A 25,646-nucleotide genomic window follows, 5' to 3' on the forward strand; every position below is an offset into this window, starting at 1 on the left:
AAGCTTACGGACCCTGCTCTCACCTCAGATGATACTTTTATGATCAAGGAATGTCCCTCAACCTATCTCTCCAGCCATCATTCATGACATCCCAGGTGACATCGTGGCACTGTAATTTTAATTTTTTTTTCAAAAACATTTATATATCCCTCTAGGGTGGACAAAGCATACTGCCAAGAAGATTATCCATGTGACAGTATTTAGCACAGAGCAAGTCATTAATAAATATTTGTGAATACATTTAATAATTAATAAGATGATGGATTCTTCCCTGCTTTTTCTCCTATCTGTGCTCTGACTAAAACCCTACATACTGAGAAATTTGAAAGCTCTAGCAAATGTAAATATGACAAACAGACAGGACCACTACTTACCACTCGATGGTAGGCAGAGGAGACCCAAAGAAGGCACAGTCCAGTAAGGCAGGTCTGTTTGCAATGACCTGATAGAGTGTGTTTGCAGATGTAAGGATTCGTGGTGGCTCAGCTAAAAATGTCGTGAAAAGGTAAAGTAAATATTAAGATAAAATAAACATTTAGGCCCACTGTGCATTTCTGCATCTTTTTAAGGTCATTAGAGTTCATAGTAAGGCACAGCCAATGTATCTCTCCCCTTACGTTCTCAGGCAGGTATGACCCTCCTGGTCACTCAAGGTGGAAAAACACAAGTTTTCTCCCTCTGTCTCACGTTTGCATCTTACTCAGGCATAGTTTGTGATAACTGATTTCTTTATATCTCCTACTATACTGTGAGTTCCTTATAGGCAAGGAATGGAACTTTTTACTGTCTTCTTTCCATAAATCAGCACAGTATCTGGCACAAAATAATGACTAAATACATTTTTGTTGAATGGCCCATCAGAACACACAAGTTGGCAGAAAAAAGCAGAATGCTGAATGACCCAAAACACAACCAGAATCTGAACTGCTTCCTGTACATCCATCAACATCGTGATGGCTCAGCTCTTCACGTGATTTTACTGACCTTCGTTTCAAGCATGAAGGAAAAAATACCATATATTGGTTGGCTTCCTGATCTTAATTCTATTTGAAAGGGAGCCTACTCCACTTAAAGAGTTGAAATATAATTCCTTGGTATCATAAAAACCATTCTCATATAAATTTTACATCTAACAAATCTGGTATTTTAGTCATTTTTGTTTCATAAGGGAAATATAATGTTCACAAAAACCAACCACTTCAGAACATTTATGTCACAGTTTTCTAAACATATCAATATGAATTGCTAAATAAATGTACATCTGTGACTTAGATCAATGCTAAACATTATGATTAACGCCTGATTTTCAAAAATCAGAATCATGAAATTTTCATTTGACTTGTCAGTTTCTAAGGATGGTACAATAGTTACATTCAGTTATTAAGAGCAAACCAATGCTCTTTTCCTTTTGAGAGGTTTGACACAATGTAACCATCAGATTGTATCTTATCTATCTTCCTATATCCCTTCCAGCTCCAAGTTCTATGCCACTGCACAGCAGATGCATAATGTATTTCTGCTGAAAGAATGAAAAACAACAATGGTCATTAATTGAATTTGCCATGTCTTTAATAAAGGGAGAGCTTACCCAGCACATTTACAAATGCATTTGCCAGTAAATATCCATATTCGTTAGAGGCATTGCACTGATACACTGCACTTGATCTTTCTTGAACTTTGGAAAAAATAATGGTGTCACCATCTATTTTTCTGCTGGGGTCATCAGGGGCAACTGTTTGGATATAAAAACAAAAAGTATACTTTCATTCCTATTTACTTAAAAGATGTACAACTTGAGGTCTAATTTAGAGTAAGCAGAAGACTGATCTAGGTATATATGCAGTAAGAAAGAAAACCAACAACCAGGCAGCAACCATCAATTTCCTTTCTCAGAATTTAGTTATCACTTATCAGCATGGGTATCCACTTGATATCCATTCAGTTTTAAATGGATTGATTCTTTTCAATATTATTTTGACAAGAGGTAGGAGAAAAAAACCACAAGTTAGGTGTAAATTGCAATACAAATTCAGGAAAACATTACCTTGTTCACAAAAAATTACTGTAATTTATGAGAAGGAAAGTTAATTATCCAGTGTTAATCACTCAGTTGTATTCAACTCTTTATGACCCCATGGACTATAGCCCACCAGGCTCTTCTGTCCATGGAATTCTCCAGGCAAGAATACTGGAGTGGGTTGCCATTTCTTCCTCCAGAGGATCTTCCCGACCCAGGGATCAAACTTGGGTCTCTTGCAGTGCAGGCAGATTCTTTACTGTCTGAGCCACCAGGAGGAGACAGCAAAAAGGTAGTCCAAAAATATAAAACCCTCTACATCATCTGAACTTGTATATTTTAAAAGCCTCTTACTGAAACAGATATGTAAATAAGTATAGGGTTAATTATCAAATGTGAAAATATGTATTTTCCTGCTTTGGCAATTCGGGAAGCTAAAGTAGAAATAAACTGTGTGAAATTTCTCTTAAAGGTAGAAGTTTCAGCTAAATCTCTCAAGTATCTAAAAAAATGTTAAGACCACAGTTGATTGTATCTAAAGCGGAATGGAACAAGTTGGCAATATATGAGAATTCAGTCCAATGCATGACCAACAATTTGGAAATGCCATGCTATTATACAAATATTTATTTTTGTGAACACTAAATCTTAGGGTGTAACCTTACATGGCTTTAAAAGTGCACTAAAAGGGGTATTAGGTATCTGTCTCAGCATGCTGATCAAAAACAACTCTCAATAACAGCACCCATATATGCAATATCCCAGATAAACCATAATGGAAAGGAATAAGAAAAAAAAGTCTATCTATGTATAACTGAATCACTTTGCTGTATAGCAGAAGTTAACGTGGCATGGTAAATCAACTATACTTCAATAAAATAAATTAAAACAATAAATAATAGCACCCTTCCTCTTAAACTGCTCTTGGAACCTGAGCCACTTACTAGCCTGTACTGACATTCTAAACACCATTTCTCCTCTTTGATGACAGGAAAAGGATGGGCACCTAAGACATATTTATTACTGCCTTTAGACTCCTTTATCACTTTAAAAAGTTTCATCTGTGGATTATTAATGAAGATCAATAACAAAAGACATCACGCTAGTGTTATTCATCCTTGTTTAATCACACGTATTCAAAGCATCATGCCCACTCATTCTCATTCTGCATTAGTTGAGGCTAATGACTAATTAGTTGAGGTTGCATTACTGAGGCTGAGCAAGTTACTCTAAACTTAGTGGCTTAAAACTACACACATTTACTATCACACCATTCTGTATGTAGTTGTATGTCTGACATTCCAATCACAATTGATAGCTAACTTAGAAAATCATCTTAGTATAGCACATGGAATGCTGCTCAACGTTATGAGGCAGCCTGGATGCAAGGGGTGTTTGAGGGAGAATGAATACATGTGTATGTATGACTGGTTCCCTTTGCAGCTGACCTGAAACTATCACAACATTGTTTGCTAATTGGCTATGCCCCAATAAAGTAAGTAAGTGTTAGTTGCTCAGTTGTGCCAGACTCTTTGCGATCCCATGGACTGCGGCCTACCAGGCTCCTCTGTCCATGAGATTTTCCGGGCAAGGATACTGGAGTGGGTTGCCATTTCCTTCTCCAGGGGATCTTCCCAACCCAGGGATTGAACCCGGGTCTCCTGCACTGCAGGCAGATTCTTTACTGACTGAGCTACAAGGGAAGCCCTATACCCCAATACAAAATAAAAATTTTTTAAAATAAAAAATCAAAAAAAAAAAAAAAAAGGAAGAAAGACTATTTTCTTAGACAGTCCAGTTACTTCAACTAGTGATGGAGTGAGCCACGGTGCTTTGAGTTGGTGGACTTCCCTGGGTCCAGTGGTTACAACTCCCTGCTCCTATTGCCTGGGCATGGGTTCGATCCCTGGTTGGGGAACTAAGATCCTGAATGCTGTGTTGTGGCCGAAAAAAAAAAAAAAAAAAGAAACAATTTGAGTTGGCACCTTAGCTCACATCCACTGTTTATGGTTCTAATGATTTCAAAATGGCCTTAAGGAGCATGTTCTTCCAACCAAAAAAAAAAAAAAAAAATACAAGTTTCAATTCCTTGGACACAGTATAGATTTCCTCAGCAGAGGAATGACATGCTACACTGGCCTAGGAAGTGGATGAGACCTGTGGCTAGCTGTCAGGTACCCTGAGAATGCAGCATCCCTCAGGGAGGCCTGTGTTCCCTGTCCTGCATTCCAAGTCTAGGATCATCTCGGCCTTGCCGGCTCACACATTCTCAGCAATGTCCTCCCACTGCCTCGGCACAGCGTGTTAGGACAGAGCGGCGTCTCTGGAGTCTCCCCTATCAATTATTCTCAGTGTTTTGGGCCCAGAAGTTGGGCTCCCTGTGCATTCTGACTGCACATGGATCCGCCAGGCAGTGGAGGGCTGGGAGTCCCTCCCAGGTCCTTGAACATATCGAGCTCTTAAAACCTACATCACTGTGTATTTAATGGGGATAGAGTTCCAGTTTTTCATGGTGAGAAAGTTCTGGAGATCTATCTCACAATAGTGTGAAAGTACTGTACTAAGTACTAAGTGAAGTCGCTCCGTCGTGTGCGACTCTTTGCGACCCCGTGGACTGTAGCCTACCAGGCTCCTCCATCCGTGGGATTTTCCAAGCAAGAGTACTGGAGTGGGGTGCCATTTCCTTCTCTGGGGGCTCTTCCCAGCCCAGGGATCGAACCCAGGTCTCCTGCATTGCAGGCAGATGCTTTACCCTCTGAGCCATCAGGGAACTGTACTCTTAAAAATGATGAAGACGGCAAATTTTCTGTTATGTGTGTGTGTGTTTTTAACTGAAGTATAGTTGATTTACAATGTTGTGCCAACCTCGATATACAGCAAGTGACTCAGTTTTACACGTATGTACATTCTTTTTAAAATAATTTTTCTATACTGCTTTATCCAGGAGATTGGATAGAGTTCCCTGTGCTGACAGTAGGACCTGTTATGTGTTTTTTCAACCACAGTAAAAAGTTACCTCGCCACGAACATGGAAGACCAGCTCAACTCACAAAGCCAGTAGGACCATCTTCCCCTGGTGGGGGTTCATCAAGCAGAACGTACACCATTTAGAACAGCTTTTATGTAGCCCACGGCTTGTTTTTTTCCCTGCTCTCAACCCTTTACAATTTTTTTTTTTTCTTTAACTTGAGAGGCCTCTGAGTGTATCTGCCTTATTTCTGCTAAATGGAGCAGCCTCCCAATATTTATTTTTGGTGATGTATTTAGGAATCAAATAACCCCTCTAGGTAAGAGTAATAAGAGTAAAGAAGCACATATTTCTCCATGGGGGTTTGGTCTACCAGCCAAATGCTGGTTTGGTTTTCCTTGAGTACTTACTAAAGAAACACCAGCAAACCCGGGACCATCACAGTGACATACGCGAGCTCAGCAGGTACTGGACAAAAAATGAAACCACTGGTGCAGAGAGATTTGAAGCCTTTGAATTCTGTGCCCTGGCTACTGAGTGGGAGTAACTCTCCAGTATCTAAACCCAAATTGCCCAAAGAAATAATAATTAATTCCAGGAATACCAACTTCGGTTGCTATACATGCACACTGGATGAAGACACTTAAGAGCACAGACATGACCACTGTACAAAGCCCCAGAGGTGAGGTTCAGAACTGGGCTGACAGTCTTCCAATCATACTTTCTTTTATTCTACCCTTCCTGACATGGCTGGCCAAAACCATGAATGTTTCCAACATTTAGAAAATAAGAAAAACAATAAGTGCCACTATACAAATAAAAATTACTATCAAATTTTAAAATATTTTTGTTTCTAATGCATAGTTTTATTTTAAAAAGAGCTTCATGAAACAGACTAAGGAGAGAGAAGTATATGTATCTCTAAGATGAGAAACTAGAGACTTAGTGGTTTGTTTAATGTACACTTACTGCTCAGATTTCCTGAGTTAGTCTCCTCTATAAACATCTCCCGAAATCTGAACAGCTGTGCATAATGTAGAACAAATCTCTGAATGAAGAGATGAATTTTCTTCATGTAGGTATTACATCCCCTGTGAAGGGATGGCCACTGAGCCCTTTGGAAAAAAGATGACTTGGTGGAATCTTGGGGAGTCCTAGACCACATCTCCTTTCCTCTGACTGCTTATTATGTATCACTGTCTTTCAATCCCTCCCTCCAATATCAGCAAAATACGTAACTGTGGCAGGAGGAGGCCTTCTGTCTACTCTTATTCTCTTCATTCCATCCCCTTCTCATCTTTTAGAGAAAAGGGGACTTTTAACATAATAATAGTATGATCTTACAGATGCTCCACTTGGAAGAATCCGAGAGATCTACCTCAACTCACAAGGGGGATGATTAAAGATCTACAAGCGCTAGGCTCTCCCACTGTCTCCCAGGACAAGGTCAGGAATCTTGGTGTCCACAGCCTTGACCTTGGACATTTTCTTTCTGGTCCTGGATTCTATTTTCACACTTTCCCAGACACTGTGGGTCACACAATAAAAATTAGGAGTTCTTTTTTGGCATCAGCATCTCTGCAGCTTTCTGCAGGTGGTTTCAAACATATTTTATGCAAATTCCATATTTAATACTTTTTTTTTTTTTGCTTCAAGGAAAGTTTAAAGTAACCTGGCCAGTCCTAGGGGGATAGAGCTTTGAAAGACATTGAGATTAGGGCCCTGACTCTTTCTGAATAAATTCTTCCAGTTTTGTAAAACAGTAGGTGCCAGGTCTTAAACGCACAGTCACAAACCAGCAACACTATATTTTGCTAACAAAACCCAAGTCTGACCCTTTCCTGTTCTGACCCACTTTCTCCTTTTGTTGGCAGCCAGAACCTACAGAGGTGGGGGCGAGGTTGGGGGGAAGAGAGTGATACATCAGGTGACTGTCTACACATCAGGAGTGGGGAGGTATCTGGTACTGTGGTCCTCTGATAATGTTCTCTGTTGCATGGTGCCTGGTGGGGAGGTCAGGCTCCTGGCGGGATGCCGCACTATGATGCTGCAGAAGCACAGCTGTTCCTGCCCCCGTCGCTCAGCAACTGGTCCAGCCAAGGTTTCTGCAACCTCCTAGGGAGAAGGTGTCAGCAAGCCAGCCTGTGCTCCCAGCTAAACTTTGAGGTCTACTCTGGCTCCCCCTTTAATCCTTACCATGCCGATTCTGTGTTATATACTGTAGCAGATCTTGCTCTCTCCTGCCTTCTCCTGTCTCTCTGCCATCCTTCACTGATGAATGTATCTGTGGGTTGCAAACTCAGCACACTATAGATGACAAGCCACAGTCTCTTGCTTCCAGAATGTCCCCAAACCTCGGTTCTATTCAGAGGCCTCTGAATTAACAGGTAAATTATCAAGCAGGGCGGACAGGGGAGAGGCAGGAGACTCCTCAAACTTCTACAGATATTTGGACAGTTTTCTTCTTCATTTACTCCCTATCTTGGATCAGGGAGGTCAGTGCAAGGAGGGGGCATATAGAGTTCACTTTAACTAGCTGTTTAAGACTCAGTGTCTCAAATGAAATTATTTACAGAAAGACTCACAGACATAGGTAACAGACTTACAGGTGGGGAGCACTGGGGATATGGATTGGGAATTAGGGATTAGCAGATGTAAACTATTACATTTAGATTAGATACGCAATAAGGTCCAACTGTTGAGCACAGGAAACTATATTCAATATTCTGGGATAAATCGTAACAGAAAAGAAAATGAAAAAGAATGTATATACATGTATAACTGAATCACTCTGTTGTACAGCAGAAATTCACACATTACAAATCAACTATTCATGAATACAATTAAAATTTTTTAAAAAATTGAACATTGAAAATTTTAAAAAATTATTTAAAAATTTAAAGAACAGACTTAGGGTCTAGCCAAGAAGTCATTCACCAGAAGCCGTAGACAGACCAGTGGCTGAGAGTGGGGGTGGGGAACTGTACTGCCCCTGCCGTGCCCTCCTGCAGAGAGCTGTGAGTCCCCACCAGGTGCCTCAAACCTATCAGCTTTCAATTCTGAGATTACAAACAGTAATCCATGTATTTTTAGTTGGGCCTCCAGATGTGAAGGAAGACACCTCCCAGGGACACTTCTCATCAGTTCAGTTCAATTCAGTCACTCAGTCATGACCGACTCTTTGTGACCCCATGGACTGCAGCATGCCAGACCTCCCTGTCCATCACCAACTCCTGGAACTTACTCAAACTCATGTCCATCAAGTCGGTGATGCCATCCAACCATCTCATCCTCTGTCATCCCCTTCTCCTCCCACCCTCAATCTTTCCCAGCATCAGGGTCTTTTCCAGTGAGTCAGCTCTTTGCATCAGGTGACCAAAGTATTGGAGTTTCAGCTTCAGCATCAGTCCTTCCAATGAATATTCAGGACTGATTTCCTTTAGGGTGGACTGGTCGGATCTCCTTGCAGTCCAAGGGACCCTCAAGAGTCTTCTCCAAAACCACATTTCAAAAGCATCAATTCTTTGGTGCTCAGCCTTCTTTATACACTTCTCATCACCTCGGTATAAACAGACAGCATCTGCTCCCGGCACTGGGTCCCTGGCTCTGCTGCCAGGCTGCATGGCATTTTCTCTTCCTACCTGTCCACCAGAGTGCCCACTCTGAGGCACACCAGAGGCAGAGGGGCCCTTGATCTGCAGGCATCGTCAACTCTGATCCCAGCTCTGCTCAGTCTCTTAAGACATACTTTGGGGATGGAAGAAATCAACTGGTTTTGAACCTGATTTGAGAGATTTTGTTCTAACTCCTTTTGCTCTGGACCCAATCAGATGATCTGGGGTTATAGCAGACAGGTTCCACTTGTCTCCAGGGACCTACACCCCATCCCCCAAATGCCAGCCTTTCATAGTTGATCCTTCCCCCAAATATTTCATTTAAAGGGGAATGTCTATGAGTGAAACTTCAAAGCTCATTTTAAAAACTGAAGTCTAGTTGATTTACAATATTATATTAATTTCAGGTGTACAACACAGTGATTCAATATTTTATAATAGATTATACTCCAAATAAATTTACGAAATACTGGCTATATTCCCTGTGCTGGACATTACACCCTTCAGTCTTACTTATGTTTTACCCAAATAGTGCAAAACTCTCAATACAGCTGGAGTTACAGATTCCCTGAGAGGCACCACCTGTGCCTCGTTTGGAAGGATCACAAGTTGAGAGAACCAGAAGAAAAGATCAGCTTCCTTATTTTATCTCCCCTAATCCCTGTGTCACTGACCCACCTACATCTCAATTTCCCTCTGCTTCTGATTGCATTCTGGCTGCTGAGCTTAAGGCTTTATCTTTTCAACATTCCCTGGCTCCCTAGTTTCCCTGCTGAGAAATGATGGATGTCCCCTCCCACTTGTCAGTTTCACGGAGGCCAGATCTCAGGGGTACGTTTAACCTTCCATAAATCGGCACAGGATCTCTGAGCTACGAAACTTCAGCTACCGAAAGCGCTGAGTATGCTCCATACCTTATTGCCATTCTGAATACATTCCTACCAGAAAACTTACTTTTTGGTTCAGGGCTTCCTTCCACTTCTCAGTTTTCACTCATATGTCCCTGAGAGTGGCAACAGCTTCCCAATGCACAACCACAAAATATTCTGCAGTTTTTCCTGATTCTGATCCTAGTTAAAATTAGGAGTAGAAATATCCAAACCCATTTGGCTGGACCCTTTAGTATCTGTGCTCTTCCAGGAACATATTTCCTTTTACAATAAACACAGGCTGTCTGATTCTGCGCATCTGATAAAGATTGTGTTGTGTGACAAACTACTAATAAACACTCACAGAAGCTGGTATCTCACTCTACCTAGACCTGGAGCAGTAAGACCTTGATGGTGAGAATTATCAGGAACTTGGGCTGTTTAAAATCTGCCAGTATTTTTCAAATTCATCTTAGGGTGAAGACTATTTCATGAAAGCCAGTTTAATGGATCTTTTGGGTATGGGAGAGTAGAACCAATTTTTGATTCTGGCTTGGAGGCAATGAAGGGCTTCCCTGATAGCTCAGTTGGTAAGGAATCTGCCTGCAATGCATGAGACCCCAGTTGGATTCCCGGGTCAGGAAGATCTGCTGGAGAAGGGATAGGCTACCCACTCTAGTATTCTTGGGCTTCCCTTGTGGCTCAGCTGGTAAAGAATTAGCCTGCAAAGCAGGAGACCTGGGTTTGATCCCTGGGTTGGGAAGATCCCCTGGAGAAGGGAAAGGCTACCCACTCCAGTATTCTGGCCTAGAGAATTCCATGGACTGCATAATATATGTATGGACTGTATAGTCCATGGGGTTGCAAAGAGTTGGACACGACTGAGTGATTTTCACTTTGGAAGGAATGAGGAGTCAAGCTGCTCTATATCGTATCTTAATTCTGAAGGTTGTCTTTAATGAATGTCTTTACAGATTATTATGCTACTGATGGGGAGGGTGAACATAATGCGGGGTTTTAAACAGAAACCAATTTTTCTCTCTCTCTCCTAAAAAGGGGAAAATATCCAAAGATTCTCCTGTCAATAGCAGCTGGTGGTAGGTGGAATCAAGAAAACGGAGAGGCAGTGGGCTCTCTGTGGATGGCCATGCTTATGAATCCAAGAGGAGGGAGACGCAATATCCATTTTAATTTTCTTTTTTTCTTTGCTATAATGCCCTCCTATGAGACTCAAGCATCTAATCAAGTTTTGTAAAACTGGTCTTTGCTATGATTTAGAAGACTGAGGGACAGCCTGTGGCTACACTCTGGGGGACTGTTCTAGGCAGCCTGGAGAAGCTGGCTGAGAGCTGGAGTGGTCCAGGGAAGGTGGCAGAAGAGGTGATACTTGGCAGTTAAGATCATGTAAACACTGGTCAAGAATTATCTCAGTAATACTTGGGGAGGGAAGACGGGTCAAAGACAGAACATCCAGCATACAACTGAGGTCAGAAGATGTGTTCTTCTTTGGGCATTAAATGGAACAGTGACCTCTCAAGACTGGAGAACTTGGGAACATCTGAGCTCTATTAGGAATGGGCCTAATAATTTAAAACCTCTTTAAATTAAGATAGCCATATTTCTTATTGCCATATCCACTGTCTCTATTCCTAGCCTCCCTAATACCTCCTCCAACTCCTGTGATGTTTCCACACATCACTTGACATTTTGAACAAAGAAGATAATGTGAACTTTCCAGTGGGTGTTTATTTCTCACCCTGTCACTGTTCCTATGACTCACACAAAAAACAAGAACAACTGCAAGGTTCCAATCAGTGCATGCTGTTCTGTTAATGGCATAAACAATTGAGTCATAATAAATTATACCTAAAGATAACAAAATTAAAATCTAAAGGTAATCTGGTCCTTCTGTGTAACTTATATATGACTTCCTTCCTTAAGTCAAGCTATTTTATCATCATTTGTCTCCTGTGGAGAAATCACTATGCTCCAAAAACACACTGCGACTGGAGCCAATCAAGGAAACTTACTTTCTATTGGGACTCCATTTGATAACCAGCTAATTCTGGGTTTTGGGTTGCCATTCGCTCTGCAGATGAGGGTTCCATCCTCTTCAGGGGACAGCACAAGATTTTGAGGTGCTATGATCCAGTATGGAGCCGCTTTACGAGAAAAGGAGAAAAACACCACAAAATTTAATCAAGTAAATTATTCTAGGAAATTTAGTACACTGAACCATCTTAATGATAAAAGTAAGTATGTTGCAAACCATTTGTTAATTTCATGTTTTTTTTAGAGTGAACAGACTTCTAAGTTATACTTCAAAGAACACTTCAGATTTTCAAAAGAATGTTTAAAGAGACTCACTGACATCTATGTATCATTTCAAGAGCCTTTTGATTCAAATATCATCATCTTGTTCTACACTGTATGGATCGGATATCAAAGAGGTAACAGATTTCTCTAAAGTTGTACAGCAATTTAGAGGTACAGATAGGGATATGAAAGAGGAATTTAAATTCTAAGCCCTGTAGAATATATACAGTTATAAAATTAGTAAGCAATTTTTAAAGCTTTGCAGTTTTTGAAGCGCTGTGAGTGAGTATAGTGTTCCTGTAAGTCCTTCACCGGCTTTCTCTAATGTTAACATCTTACAAAACCATGGTACAGATACCAGAACGAGAAATTAACATTGCTACAATACCAGCAACCCAACCACACACTGTACTGGGCTTTCCCGTTTTTCCGCCCTCTTATTTCTGTTCCAGGACCCTGTCCTGGATATCACACTGCTTTTAATTGTCACATCTTCCTACTGCGTTTCCTCTGATCTGAAAGTTTCTTGGTCTTTCTTTGTTTTTCATGAACCTGAGACTTTTAAAGACTACTAGTAAGTTATTTTGTAGAACATTTTTTTTTTTAATCAAGAGCTTTTCATTTTTTATAACCAGGAACAATATCCTAGCTTTATCATTATCAGGACAGAAATGGAGAAAAGTAATCATATGTGTGTTAGCTGTGTAAACGTATCAATGTTAATTACTTCCCCAACTCTATAAATAAGTTCTCTATCATCTCTTTTTTTTTTCATAATGCAGTTTTTCTTTGAACTTCTTTCTAGACTTAGAAAGGAGTACTAGTCAATTGAATTCTTTCAGGGATAAATCAAGCTTACTAAATTGATTAATCTTCACATTTTTCCTAAGGCACATTCTCCATTTCTTATCTGTGACCAGAATATTTTGTGAAACATTCCAACACGCCCTCATTCCTAGAGAATGTTTATACCAGCGACTATTGAATTCTCATACAGATCAATAGGAAGGTTTTAAGTGAAACAAAAGCTTTTCCACCTAAGGTCAAATTTAGTGATTTCTGAGTGAAGAATTCCTGAATTGCTAGATTATAATCACCATTCAACCACCATCATTAGTATCATCATAATTACTTCTTTTTTAAAAAAGATTATATTCCATTTACAGTTATTATAAAATACAGTTATTATTATCAAATACTGTGTTATACAATAGATCCTTGTAGCTTATTTTGAAAATCATAGTTCGTACCTCTTAACCTCCTCCTTCTTTATTGCCCTCCCTCCTTCCCTCTCCCACTGGTAACCACTATGGTACACCTGTTTTCACTAGAGTTTTTCCTGATGATTTTCCACGATTCAACTGAGGTTCTGAGTGATGGAACCTTCTAACTGCATTAAATCTGGGAGCACACAACATCGACATGGCTTATTCTGGTTTATGAACCTCGATCACTTGGTTAGAGTGATGCCTGCCAGCTCTCTCCACTGTAAAGTTACTGTTTTCTTGCTTTCCACATTCTGTTCACTAGAAGCAGGCAACTTCAGCCCTTACTCAAGGGGAGGGCGATTAAGCTCTATCTCCTTAAAGGATGAGGAGTGAAGAATCTGTGGACATATATTAAACCTACCTCAGTAATTAATCTGGATGTGGGTGGGTAAGAGGAGAAAAAACACTGAGGCTATGCAAACAACCTGTTTCTCTTGAAAGTTTGACCAAGTAATTTCATCATTTTATTTATTTACTTTTGAGAGTTATATTTTATTAAAATGTACGCCTAGGAGACAGGACTCTCAGATCACTTTGAGGGACTGCTCTGAAGAGGCAAGAGGGCATCCAGTAATTTTAGCACTCATCACTGGCTCTTGCCTACAGCACTTACAACTGTGGAATTCTAATGGTGATTTTCTATTTCCTTCATTCTCTCAACATTTATTAATTGGAATCCTCTGCAAGGAAGATCTGAGGGAGCAAATTTTTAACCTGATTTAAAAGCACTATAAATGGCAATGAGAAGAGATTCAAGGTAACGTGAATACTGATATAAATTTACATTATTATTCTGAAGAATATAATTAAAGGCATTTAATGAAAGATTCTCATGGAGGCAAGAACCATCTATTTTAGACAATGATATACCTTTAACTGTGACAGAAATGGTATGATGGATGGCTCCTAATGCATTTTTGGCTATACACTGGTAATTTCCAGAGTCTGCTTCTGTAACCTGAACGATTTGCAGAGTTTTCTTAAAGTTCCTATAAAATGTCCGATTGATGGGGAGTGTTCCATCTTCTTTTATCCAGTAAATAATTGGGGTAGGCCTGATAAGATAAACAAAAAATAACATCACAAAAAAACATTCATGATAAAGATCATGAGGAACAGATAAATATTTTAAGTAGCACCGCACTTTTAGTAAGTAATGCTCAAAACCTTACATTTCAGTCTGTGAGTTACCATTTTCACACGAGCTAACTGATGGCACACCGTGATGACTTCAGGGATCTGTTGAGAATGGCAGTGAGACTTACTTGACTGAAGGGACCTAACTATTATCTTCAAAGTTCTGAGGAAGGAGACACTTTTGGAAAATTTTGCATGACTGGGCTATATCGATCAAAAGAATGACCATGAAATTAACGATACAGAGTCACAATTTTTTTTAAAACTTTTTTTTTAATGTGGGCCATTTTAAAAGTCTTCATTGAATTTTTGTTCTAATATTTCTTCTCTTTTTATGTTTTGTTTTTTTGGCCATGAGCCACATGGGATCTTAGTTCCCTGACCAGGGACTGAACCCATACCCCCTGCACTCTTAGCCACTAGACTGCCAGGGCAGTCCTTCAAGTTACAATTTCTTAATCAGCCAGACTTAAAAAGGTTAGAGAAAAACTAACCTAAGGTTAGTTTTTGTGCCCATAAACTTCCATACATATTTCCATACCAAATGGAAGAATCTCCCTATCTTATAACAGGCTATCTGATGAGATGAATGAAGTGATTAGAGGAATCATGCAGTTATTTTAATTTCATTATTAGTGATATTTTTAAAACATTATATCAATTGATAGAGGCAGGCCCAACTCACATGTTACTTATACCATTTCTCACCTATGTTTCTTATTAAATCATGAACTATAGAGACAGATGAAAACTCAGGCTTAGGCTTAGAGTTAAAAAGATCTGCTTCAAAATCCCTGCCCTACTCCTAAAATGCTCTCTGATTTTGGATCTCTGGGCTTTTGGGGCCTCAGTTTCTTCCATTGCCTTAATGGAGACAATAATGCTTGTTTTGATCTGGTGACCTGAGAAGGTTTTCATGAGGGTAAAATAAAAATCCATTCAGTATATTTACTAAGCACTAAACTATAGATCCCCTGGAGGGGGGCATGGCAACCCACTCCAGTATTCTTGCCTGGAGACTCACCATGGATAGAGGAGCCTGGTGGGCTACAGTCCATGAGTTCCCAGAGTCAGACGTGCCTGAGTGACTACGCACGCCTCGGCACAAACCACACAGACCAGGGCTCCCCAGGTGGTGCTAGCAGTAAAGAATCTGCCTGCCAAAGCAGGAAACCCGAGACAGGGGTTCAGTCTCTGGGTTGGGAAGATCCCGTGGAGAAGGAAATGGCAACTCACTCCAGTATTGTTGCCTAGAATATCCCATGGACAGAGGAGCCTGGTGGGATGCAGTTCCTGGGGTCACAGAGTTGGATGCGACTGAGCACATACACACAAACACAAACTATAGGTCAAGTATTAAGGTGTGTGTTGGGAAGATAAAAAAAAAAAAAAAAAAGAATGGTCCAGGCCCTCAGGAAGAACACAATATTTATCATTAGAAATACTAGTGGGATTAATGGGTTGTAGAATTGTTTTTGTTTGTTTACTTGAATAAAAATAACCGAACAGATATACTTGATGAACTGGGTCATGAATAGTGTTATTTCTTGACATGGCCAGCAGGGGCCTCCATGTGTCTCCAGAGGTATTAATAAAATTTTTCCTGGAGGCCGATTCTGGGCTTCTAGGAAGGAATGTGATACTCTGAGTCACCAGGTCAAGGACAGCACAGATAACAACACAACACAACATGTTTCTGAGAGTCCAGTCAATGTTCCAGCAAATGTGCCTTATCAATGGTACTTACTCTATGCCAGGCATGAGAGGAAAGTATTCAGAAGCTTGCCTCCAGCGTTTGCCTCACATAACAGCTGTTCCTGCAGCTGAGCTGAGGCTTCCCTGGGACTCCTCTCAAGGGCACATGGGTTCTGGGGGTGGTATCAGTTTTGAGGTGTGCATAGATGAGACAGGGCTTCCCTGGTGGCTCAGATGGTAAAGAATCCACCTACAATGTGGGAGACCTGGGTTCGAGCCCTGGGTTGGGAAGACCTCCTAGAGAAGGGCATGGCAACCCACTCCAGTATTCTTGCCTAGAGAATTCCCGTGGACAGAGCCTGGCTGGCTACAGTCCATGGGGTCACAAAGAGTTGGACATGACTGAGTAACTAAGTATACACATAGATGAGACAGCTGCAAAGAAGCTGGTCTGGTGACCAGCGCTAGGAGGTAGAGGATGGGACAGCATGCCAGTGTCAAAGTTAGGCACTAAGAGGCTGAATGAGCCTCCGCTGTCAGGAGAATAAGCCAGAGCTCGATTGCCTAGAAGGATGTGAAAAATTCATGACCAGGAGCTCCACTGCCATGCCAACAGCAGGAGACCCAGAGCTGTGAACCCAAGGCTGAGCTGCTCAGAAGATGCGTAAGCAGGCTCAAATGAAATCAGTCAGATCCAGCCCTGTTACGGCACAACTGCATACTTGTAGACAAATCATCAATGACAAACAGCTATTGGCTTTAAGCCTCTAAGTTTTGAGATGATCTGTTAGACAACAGTAGCAAAATAATAAGCTTAATTACAATTACAACAATCATAAGGTGATTACTGACACATTTCTAAAGGAACATTTACTTTAACAAAATATTTTCATAATACGAAATAACACATGGCCTGTTTTGGAAGTAATCATAACATTTTTCTTGATTGCTTAATGGAGTCTTTATCAATGATTCCTGCTATGAAACAATATTAATGTCTCTCTACCAATATACCATGTTTATATAAGAAATGGACATCAAGACAGACAGGGTTAACTCACAGCCCTTCTGCGATGCACTCAAGGGAAAGGACATTTCCTCTTAACTCTTCTTTGCGACTTGTATTGCCGTCTGGAGTTAAAAATGTTGGTGGCCTCGGTCTATGTGATTTAGCTGCAAACAAGAAGATCAATATACATTCAAAGTAAGAATATGGGTTTCTAGAAGAACAATTCACTGTCTAAAAATCTAATCCCTTTTCAAATCAATTTACTATTGATTGTGAAATTTGTTAAATAAATACATACATACTCCTTGCCTTATAAATAGCCATACTCAGTTGGCCAGAAGTAGAAACGATTGTGGTTGCATAAGAACTAATATTGAGGACTATTTTCCATTGTATATTTTCCTAATTTGGGTTTAGGGTTCTATGTATTTTTGGTGGGTTGGTAAAGTTTCAAAATGTAGACATAGAGAGGAAAATTATGTTATCAAATTATCCACCTCTCAAGATGAGTACTCAGGTCAAAGGGAAAATGAGCTATCTATTTTCTGGAAGATGTTAGGTTTTTCTGAAAGATATGACAATGGACAAGGTCTTTTGGTTTACCCTAGGGACAATATTATAGTCAATTCCAATAATTAATCATGAAGATAAATCATGGTGGACATCTAATATATCAAGATACCCAAAATTGCAAGGTTTACAGAAAACAAAACAAAACTAGAAAGTGACTGGCAGAGGTCTGGCAAATGTGTGCCACAGATTATGGGTGAAGTTAAAGAAATTAAAGTTGGTTTCCTCAATGGAAAAATAAAGAGGGCTCAAGTCAGAGATCTCAGGGAGGTATATGTATATATATAGAGAGAGAGATAGATAGATAGATAGATAAGAGAGAGAGACTACCTTCATGTTTCATGAAGAAAAATCATATGGAGACCTGGCCTAAATGTGTCTTTATCCTCTGGTGGCGTCTCAGAAGAACTTAAAGTAGAAATCCTACCATCTTGATGTTCTTAGAGCCCTTTAAGAGTGTGCAACACTTTAATGTGTTATCTACTTGATGCTCATAAAAACTGAAAAGGTAATATATAAATTATCCTCACTTTTCAGAAGAAAAAGCTAAACACCAGAAAAGGTATTACTGAAGACAAATTAGAGTTTTCCTTAGATTTTAGAGATGGTGGAGGAAATCATATCCCTTTAAAAAATCCCTTTGAAAGTGATTTTGAGGTCCATATTTTTCAGGAGAATTTTAATATAAAATAAAATAATATGAAATAAGGTAAAAATAAAATAAAAGTAAGGCAGGAGTTATGGTATGTTACTCTGGCCATTGATAGTACCTTAGTGCTTTTTACTTCATATCTCAAGGGTAAAAAATTAGTATAGCAGAAATTTGAGCTTATGGATAATTTAAGAGGACCCCATATTCAGAACCCATAATTTTCATTCATAGACTCTATATTTAAGATCCATGTTTCCCTTAAGGAAATAAAATTCTTTTCCTTCTAAAAGAATGATGTTAAATCTATTTTTAAAAGATTATTTCCACTGAAGATAGTGTCTTGATTTTAAACTAAATTAAGAGAAATACTATTTCTAATTATATGACATTGATAAGGTCATGTGAAAACAGATGAAAAATATAATGCTTTTCTGTCAAAATCTGGTTAACGTTAGTTGCTAAAGGTTATTAAGACTTTGATGTTAGTATTTTAGCAGGTTAAGGTACCTTGCCAATTCTTATTAATCTATGAGAAAAGTTTATGAGCCAGACAAAAAATGAAAAATGTAATTCTAAACATATATGAAAGATTTTTTTTCCAAATTTTGTGGGATGATTCTTTACATGAAAACAGTTATAGTAACTTTTGTTATTATACATACAACATGGAACATGTTTTAATGACATGTTTGAGAGCTCAAAGCTAAATTTATATGAAACATACATTGATTCTAGTGGTATTAAACATGTAACTAGGAATTTCGTAAAGAAATAAGGTTAAACAGCCATGGAGGTGAAGTTAGTGAACTAAATTCTACAATGAAGAAGAAATACCAGTTACAATCAATCACCAAAACTCACCACCATAAAACTCAGTGTCACTCAAATTAGCAGCTATAGTGTCATTCAATTCATCCACTGAAATAAACAGAATATTATGAAGAATGCAAAAAGAAGGGGAGAGAGAATTGTAAAAAAAGAAAAAAAATACTGGGCAACAAAACATAAACCACTATGCTGACCAAGTGCCCTCCCAACCTAGTAAAAACAGTGCTCTGCCTTGTACATGACTATTTCATTAATTCACTGAGCCACCCCCAACCAGTAAGATGCAGACATATAACTGAAGCTGCAGGACTCCCAGTTAATGACATTGTGGAGCATAAACCACAAGCAAATGCTCAGAACACTAAGAACTGGGTTGGCCAAAAAGTTCATTCAGCTTTTTCTGTAACATCTTACCAATGTTCTGGCCAAACCAATAGATTCAGGAAGTTGTCATAGAAACAAGAATGGTAATAACAGTAAAAACTGTAAAATACAGTAAAGTAGGCAAGCTTCCTATAATACACATGCCAACACCTTCATGACTATTCACAGGTACTTCCCTGATCAATGAATCTGTTTACTTCAAAGTTAGTGGGATTTAATAGTTAACATACTTGCACACATTTGTAAACATCATTGCAAGAGACTTTTTGGAAACTGAACTCTTACCTGAAATCACCTTAACAGAAATTGGTTGCTTCTGCTGTATGGTTTGAGTGTGATTAAATCTGGCGTAACAGATGTAGTCTTCCCGGGTGTCCTCTGGGAGCACATTGGAAAAGTACAGGTCTCCATTCAGACCTTGGGAAACTCTCTCACTCTGGGGAAGTCTTTGAAAGGCTGGAGAATGGCAGAGAGGTATCTAGATCATTCCATCACAAAGTGGCCACTTTCCAAATTAGCAAGATAACTGTATCTACTAATAAACAGTCCTGTGAACTTCACTTGCATGTATTTTTTTCCTCTATAAAGCTCTTTTGAGTAAAAGCAAATAATCACAAAAGAAAAGACATATGAATTAAAATCCCAACTGTATCCGCCAGACCCTAACTTCTCTAGCGTGGGGGCAGAGGTGAGACTAAAGTTGCCCAGGGAAGGGTTTTAGAAAACAAGTGTAAACCAAAAAATGTTTTATGGAACGAGTTTGTGTGACTTTTCCTAACATTTACGTTAATCCCTAAGTACCAGATCATCTGACCTGCCTCTTGAGAAATCTGTATGCAGGTTAGGAAGCAACAACAGTTAGAACTAGACATGGAACAACAGACTGGTTCCAAATAGGAAAAGGAGTATGTCAAGGCTGTTATATTGTCACCCTGCTTATTTAACTTATATGCAGAGTACATCATGAGAAATGCTGGGCTGGAGGAAGCACAAGCTGGACTCAAGATTGCTGGAAGAAATATCAATAACCTCAGATATGCAGATGACACCACCCTTATGGCAAAAAGTGAAGAACTAAAGAGCTTCTTGATGAAAGTGAAAGAGGAGAGTGAAAAAGTTGGCTTAAAGATCAACATTCAGAAAACTAAGATCATGGCATCTGGTCCCATCACTTCATGGGAAATAGATGGGGAAACAGTGGAAACAGTGGCAGACTTTATTTTCTTGGGCTCCAAAGTCACTGCAGATGGTGACTGAAGCCATGAAACTAAAAGACACTTACTCCTTGAAAGGGAAGTTATGACCAACCTAGACAGCATGTTAAAATCAGAGACGTTACTTTGCCAGCAAAGGTCCGTTTAGTCAAGGCTATGGTTTTTCCTGTGGTCATGTATGGATGTGAGAGTTGGACTATAAAGAAAGCTGAGTGTCAAAGAATTGATGCTTTTGAACTGTGGTGTTGGAGAAGACTTTTGAGAGTCCCTTGGACTGCAAGGAGATCCAACCAGTCCATCCTAAAGGAGATCAGTCCTGGGTGTTCATTGGAAGGACTAATGTTGAAGCTGAAACTCCGGTACTCTGGCCACCTGATGTGAAGAACTGACTCACTGGAAAAGACCCTGATGCTGGGAAAGACTGAAGGTGGGAGGAGAAGGGGATGACAGAGGATGAGATGGTTGGATGGCATCACCAACTCAATGGACATGAATTTGGGTAAACTCCAGGAGTTGGTGATGGACAGGGAGGCCTGGCGTGCTACAGTCCATGGGGTCACAAAGAGTCGGACATGACTGAGTGACTGAACTGAACTGAACGAGTATTAATCACAGATACACACATATCTCGGAAAATGCATTATGGAAGCTTATGAGGATGTTAACTTGGGTTGCATCTACATACACAGTCAGACACACAATACTGTGAGAGCATCTGATGGTGATGACCCAGGCCCTGGACAAAGTGTCAGACGGACCAAGGTCCCTGCCTTGTCTGAGTCCAGGATAGGGATCTAACTGGAGAATCAGGCAGCAAATAGGCAATTAACAGCAGGGTGCAACATTGATTTAACGATGCAGATGTGTGCCTCAGAGGCCCCCCCACACCCAGCGTGCCTCACCTCCTCTATCTTTTCTTTTCTGTGTTACCAATTACCTTCTCACATACAGTGTGTTTTACCTGTCGTGTGTATGGCTCATAGCCCATCTCCCTGAACTAGAATTTAAGTTCCAGAAGGGCAGAGACAGTCATCTGCTTGGGCTACTATTGTAGCCCTGAAAATGCACCTGGTCCTTCATAGAATCTCTGTAATTAAATGAGTACAAGCAGCACTGTGACTTCCCAGTTTCACGTTTAACAACAGACTTCCCCTCAGGTCCAAGGAAATGTCTAGCCTTAAGAAAGGAGGGGAGATTTTCTAAGGAGATGAAGGACTCAGGGAAGTGGGACCACTGATCTGTGTGTGAACTTACACTTGGCTGGCTAGCATGCTTCCTGAGGCTTTTGACTCAGTTCACTGGGAGAGTGCTTCAGCTCTGAAGTGAGAGAACTAGGAAAAATCGCACCTCTCAGTTGCCTCTGGCCAAGTGTTAACATCTCCTGGGAGGAGGATTTCTCAGTCTGAGTCAAACAGCTATGTTCCTCCAGCAGCAGGTACCCTACCCAATCATCATGAAATGCAAAATGATGGGTAGAAGCCTGCAGCTCCCTTGGGTGGGAGAAGGCAGGGAAATCTGGAGACAGACTTTGAAAGGATGCCGGTTAACCATGTGAGCCAAGTTTGTGGTCAGGATGGGGGTTTGGTTGGCGGTTGTAAATTCATGGTTTGAAGTCACTAACCAGGGAAAGAATTGTTTTAAAAAATAACTCAGAAAAATAATGTATGTTTATTTTATGAATGCAAAGAGGTAAAGATAGGGATATATTTATCTTCTTTCATTTCTCCTGCTGTATTTTATTGTGGATTAGTGTTGGGAGATCAAATGAAAGGGAATGGGATTTTATGAGGGTGGGAACACTTTGCCCATTGAATTCCTTTGCACTGCATTGGGGAAAAAATGTATGCAGATAGGAATAATTTGGTAAGGTCATCTTGCCAGGAGAATGCTCCACATATCTGGATTTTTTTCTCATACCTAGATGCAATTTCACTTGAAAAATCCAGAGGCATTGTCAACGGCCTAAAATGTATGGAAATGACATAACCAGCAGTGCGATATGAAAATAAATTCGTTTCGTATTCAGATGATTCTGAGACTTCACATGTAAACATCTCTTTATGAAGCAGAAAAGTCATCATTTCTGAATAAGAAGCAAAAGCCAATTACTGGGCTTCACGTTGGCAGTGAGAGTTGGATACTGTTATTCTAAACCGTAGATATCAGTTCTACTTGATTGGTTACTTATACTTTCAAAATCTGTAAAAGTTATTACATAATCGTATGAAAAATATTTTTGTCCATTTATCCATTTATATATATATTTTCCACTTCTCTGTGATACCTTCTCTGAGTGATTTCATACAAGAGTCGAAAATGGAAATGAAATGTGAAAGCTAAATTTTATCTTCTGTAATGTGAACAGCTTGTGATTTCAGAGGAAATCAAGTCACTGAGAATAGAATGTATTCCCCACAAGTATTTTCAACCCTTCCCACCATTCCACCCAAAGGATTCCTGTCAAGGACAATGGCAACCCCCATGTTGCCAAATTCAATAGTTATTTCTCGATCAGATTGGAAGCTGTCTCATCTCTCAGCAGTGTTTGAAACGACTGATATTCTGTCTTCTTGGCCCTTTTTCTTCCCCTTGTTCTGGGGATAGCTCCTCTTCTCTGTTTTCTTTTTACTGAAGCCACTGCTCTTTCTCATCTGCTTTTCTTTGCTCCCTAAATGTCTGGCCCCAGGAGGGCCCTGGTCTCAGCCCCCAGGCTGTGCTCTTCATCACCTGCATTTCTCCCCTCAATTCTCTTCTCCAGACTCTGACTCTAAGAAGCATCTCTGCACTAACATCCACGAATGGCTGGAAAGAGCCCTGAATCTGTCTTCTGATTCATGAAGCTCTAACTCGCTGGACACCTTCACAAGGATGCCTCCCAGGCTTCTTGCGTTCAAAACCCTGGTTCCTAGTCTCCAAGCAGAAACACATGCTACCTCCAAAGTAATATGCTAACGGGAGGCTTGGAAGGGTAGGAGAGCAGAGCAACAAACAATCCCCTAAGTTTAGAGAAGGGGTGGACAGACGTTACAATGACTAATGAATGACTTCATTTCCCTGTGCCTCAGTTCCCTCACCTAAAAAGTGAAGTCATCTGAGTTGCCTCCTGGGGCTGCTGTAAAGAATGGATGAGATAACTCATGTAGTCCTTAGCCAAGCGACAGGCACTTAGGCACTAAATGCCTAAGTAGCTATTGTTACTACTGTATATAAAATAGATGATAAGCAAGCATCTACTGTATATAGCACAGGGACCTGTGCTCATCCTCTGTAATAACCTAAATGGGAAAAGAATTTGTATATGTGTAACTGAGTCACTGGGCTGTATACCTGAAACTAACACAACACTGCAAATCAACTATATTCCAATATAAGATAAAAAATTAACTAAAAAATATTAGCTGTTACTGGGGATAAAATAACAAAAACAATAAAAAGACACAAAACATTTGGAACAGTTTTATTTCCTTTCCTCCATGGGCTTCTGCTGTTTTAGGAAAGGGCAACTGCATTTTACCAATTGTTCAGTCTTAGTCTTTGGGGTTACCTTTGATTCAGCTCTCTCATGCCTCCATCCTGATCCCAAAAAATCCTGGAAGAAACTTTGAAATTATATTTGGAATCTGACTATTTCTTACCCACTCGACTACTACTACCCAAGTCAGAATTCCCATCAACTGTTGTCCAGATCACAGCACTGGCCTCCTAACAGGCTGCTCTTTTCTTCTTTCTGTCCTCTCTATTCTCCAGGCATGAACCGAAGTGATGTTCTTACTATCCGTTCTGTGTCAGGTGAAGCAGCTCCTTCAATGGCTCTCTACTTCATTGAAAGCAAAAGCCAAAGTCTTACGCACTGAGTCCCTGGACTTTCCCGACCTCTTCTCTGCCTGTCACCCTTGGATTGGTCAGCCTGGCCACACTGGCCTCCCTGCTGCTTTCACACACACCAGGGATGCACCTGTCCTTGGGGCTTACACTGGTTTTCTCTTTCCACCCAGATAGTGAAGGTCTGCCTACTCTTTAATTCCTGTAAGTTTCTGCTCAAAACTCTGCCTATTTTTGTCCATAGCACTTACTGTCAACTGATGCATATTTTCCAAATACACTTTCAGTCTGCTTCTTTCTCTCCTTCCTTTTATTCCCGCTGCAATGAATATAAATTCAGTGAGAGCAGGATCTTTGGTTTATTTAGAGAGGCACCTGGCACATGGTAGTTCAGTCCAGCGGCTCAGTTGTGTCCAACTCTTTGTGACCCCATGGATTGCAGCACGCCAGGCTTCTCTGTCCATCACCAACTCCCAGAGTTTGCTTAAACTCATGTCCATTGAGTCTATGATGCCATCTAACCATCTCATCCTCTGTCATCCCCTTTTCCTTCTGCCTTCAATCTTTCCCAGCATCAGGGTCTTTTCCAATGAGTTAGTTCTTTGTATCAGGTGGCCAAGGTATTGGAGTTTCAGCTTCAGCATCAGTCCTTTCAATGAATATTTGGGACTGATTTCCTTTAGGATTGACTGTTTTGATTTCCTTGTAGTTCAAGGGACTCTCAAGAGTCTTCTCCAACACCATAGTTCAAAAGCATCAATTTTTTGGCACTCAGCTTTCTTTATGGTCCAACTCTCACATCCATACACGACTATTGGAAAAACCACAGCTTTGACTATATGGACCTTTGTCAGTAAAGTGATGTCTCTACTTTTTAATATACTGTCTAGGTTGGCCATAGCTTTTTCTCCAAGCAGCAGGCATCTTTTAATTTCATGGCTGCAGTCACCATCTGCAGTGATTTCCGAGCCCAAGAAAATAAAGTCTGTCACTGTTTCCATTGTTTCCCCATACATTTGTGATGAAGTGATGGGACTGAATACCATGATCTTCATTTTTTGAATGCTGAGTTTTAAGCCAGCTTTTTCGCTCTCCTCTTTCACTTTCATCAAGAGGCTCTTTAGTTCCTCTTTGCTTTCTGCCATTAAGGTGGTGTCATCTGTATATCTGAGGTTATTGATATTTCTCCTGGCAATCTTGATTCCAGCTTGTGCTTCATCCAGCCCAGCATTTCTCATGATGTACTCTGCATATAAGGTAAATAAGCAGGGTGATAATATATA

General features: G+C 40.2%; 1 protein-coding gene across 20 annotated transcripts in view; it reads right to left on the minus strand.

The window, feature by feature from the left end:
* Positions 1-25,646, minus strand: part of NRCAM (neuronal cell adhesion molecule) — a 320,549-nt gene that overhangs the window by 56,637 nt on the left and 238,266 nt on the right. For 14 of the 20 annotated variants that reach the window (XM_024990762.2, XM_059885646.1, XM_010804207.4 and 11 more), the window contains 7 exons: positions 19,613-19,783; positions 18,977-19,033; positions 16,946-17,057; positions 13,923-14,107; positions 11,499-11,630; positions 1,589-1,732; positions 375-486 (listed from right to left, as the gene is read on the minus strand). In XM_024990762.2, the coding sequence (XP_024846530.1) occupies positions 375-486; positions 1,589-1,732; positions 11,499-11,630; positions 13,923-14,107; positions 16,946-17,057; positions 18,977-19,033; positions 19,613-19,783 (913 nt within the window). 20 annotated transcript variants of the gene reach the window in all.

Source organism: Bos taurus, chromosome 4, assembly GCF_002263795.3.
Source record: "Bos taurus isolate L1 Dominette 01449 registration number 42190680 breed Hereford chromosome 4, ARS-UCD2.0, whole genome shotgun sequence".
Taxonomy (NCBI): Eukaryota; Metazoa; Chordata; class Mammalia; order Artiodactyla; family Bovidae; genus Bos; species Bos taurus.